The sequence below is a fragment of the Jaculus jaculus genome, chromosome 6 (assembly GCF_020740685.1).
Source record: "Jaculus jaculus isolate mJacJac1 chromosome 6, mJacJac1.mat.Y.cur, whole genome shotgun sequence".
NCBI lineage: Eukaryota > Metazoa > Chordata > Mammalia > Rodentia > Dipodidae > Jaculus > Jaculus jaculus.
The window spans coordinates 41,194,603-41,197,114 of record NC_059107.1 but is presented as its reverse complement, the minus strand read 5'-3'; the positions used below and the strand labels follow the sequence as shown (position 1 = coordinate 41,197,114).

The 2,512-nt window shown below is 42.6% G+C and overlaps 1 gene segment (V, D, J or C); it reads left to right on the top strand.

Annotated features, from left to right (window-relative positions):
- The first annotated feature begins 668 nt into the window (after positions 1-668).
- LOC123461480 lies at positions 669-1,388 on the top strand. The segment is given in 2 exon segments: positions 669-717; positions 1,057-1,388. Coding segments are annotated over 2 exon segments (381 nt in total).
- Positions 1,389-2,512: the final 1,124 nt, after the last annotated feature.

The window sequence follows — 2,512 nt, the reverse complement described above, 5'->3', positions numbered from 1 at the left end:
TTCACTCTCAAATAAATAAATAATAAAATATTTTAATTATTGTAGTTTTCTTTTTTTACCTTTTTTAAAATTTGAGATAGGGTCTTACTTTAACCCAGGCTGACCTGGAATTCACTGTGTAATCACAGGGTGGCCTCGAACTCACAGCAATTCTCCTACCCCTGTGTCCTGAGTGCTGGTATTAAAGGCGTGTGCCACCACACCTGGCCAGTTTTCATTTTCACAAGTAAATTCTGTCAGTCCAATTTTATTGGCATGACCAATGTGAATGGATTGTCCATGATAGCTGGAAAAGTCTTATGCAGTGTGGTCATTATTTTCTCTGTGAGTGTGCACACCACCACACTGTTGAATCTAACTGCCTTATTTGGGTGTAAGGGCCCTGTGCACTGTGTTCTCTCAAATATCAACACTCTCACAAATAAATCCTTTTCTGACTACTATAAGCATCATAGACTGCACGGGTATTGATGAAATCACAGGTGGCATTTCACACCACTCTCATGGGAGCACACCCAGCACTCACTCTGGCTCTTTGTGCACTGTTGCTCCCACCACGGGATTTGCATGTTTCTCCCTGGGGAGGACCTTCCCTTGCTATTCTGAGATAAAAGCTCAGCTCAACTTGTGACCTGAATGACCAGAACTCTTTATTTCCACTTCACACCATGAGGTGCCCTGCTCAGCTCCTGGGGCTGATGATGCTCTGGATCCCTGGTAAAGACAGAGGGAGAGGAGGAAGGGGCATGTGTGTCAATTGTGTGTGTGTGTGTGTGTTTTCTCCAGTATGGGAATGTGACTTGAAAACCCCCTGATAGTTAGGAGGATTCCAGAGGAAGCAAGATCATACATTTTGGGGGAAAGCTTTGGCCCCAAAACACATTCTGGATAGTGTAGGAATCTTCCAGAGGCCAAGTTATGCTTTTCAAATAATGGATACTGAGTATGTTTAGAACAGGATCCAAATCCACAAAAAATGATGGAAGTAAAAATAAAAACTGCTTAAAAACATTTCAGTATTTTAGTCTATAATTTTATTTTTTGTTTCCATTTCAGGATCCATTGGTGATGTCGTGATGACCCAGACTCCACTGTCCCTGTCTGTCACAGCAGGAGAGCCCGCCTCCATCTCCTGCAGGTCGAGTCAGAGTCTCCTACATAGTAATGGAAACACATATCTACAATGGTACCTGCAGAGGCCAGGCCAGTCTCCAAGGCTCCTGATATATAAGGTTTCCAACCGTGAATCTGGGGTCCCAGAAAGGTTCATTGGCAGTGGGTCAGGGACAGATTTCACACTCAAAATCAGCAGAGTAGAGCCTGAGGACTTGGGTGTTTATTACTGTGGTCAAGGTACACATCTTCCTCCCACAGTGGTACAGCCCTGAACAAAAACCTCTCAGTCCAGCTGCCACATGTGTAGATTCTGTCAGGCTGTGTAAGAGGCAGAGGTGGGAGGCAGGAGAGTAGGTCACAGCTGCTTCAGCTGCCCATGGCATCCCTGCCAAGGCTACATTTTAGTATCACATAGCAACAGCAGTACAAAGAGAGCCCCAGTGACCCCATAAGAGCCAGGTATGAAGGAAGGTAATGGTCACTCTACTACTCACCCCACCCTGTGCACACATGAAGGAAAGCTGATGGTCACTCATCCTAATCATCCCTGCCTTGTGTACAAACAGATACAAATTCATTGTGAAACATGACAACCAAAACTTATGTATTTTATATTTTTATTTTTGTGATTTGGGTGATTTTTTTCTTTTTCTTTGTACTAGAGCAGATTTTTCATTTACTATTATATGTGAATCAGGAAAATAAAGAGTTGATGCTGTTAGGATTTCCTTCTTTCCTTCTACGAAGACTTTCTCATATCTGCTTTCTCTGAGCATACTTGCTTTTCTATGTTGAGTAGGCACAGCCTTGCCTGCTACTCTCCTCAGGGAAACATCACAAAAATCATACACATTCTTGTTTTCACGTTTCTGGGTAAAGTACAAAAATATGCTCCAAAAGAAAATTCTCAGTATCAGCATGTTTCCATGAAAAGACATGATCTAAATTTCAGAGTTGGAGTTAAACAAAAAATCAGGAAACAAGACTACAAAATTTGAACAGTATAGAAATGTGTGTCATATACAAAAACCAGAATGGATAATAGATAAGTCAACAATTGGGCCCCCTCTCTGAGGTGAGATTATGTTCAGAAGATATTAGGCAGAGGGGAATAAATGGATCATGAATGGTACACACAGAGAGAGCAGCAGTTGGCAGGACACCAATCCATGGCTCATGTTGGGGTTTTAAATCTAATGGACTTGTGGTCAAGGTATGAACCAGTTGGAAACTAAGATGATTGTCTTATGAACAATCCCAGAGTTGAAGGGATGCTGCCTGGATTTCAGGTTTTACCCTGTGCACCTGCAAGCACATGAGGAAATGGTACAACTTGCAGGACTACGCTTGTAGTGACAGTGGTGGACACTAATAGCCCAGACCTTCACGTTCACTG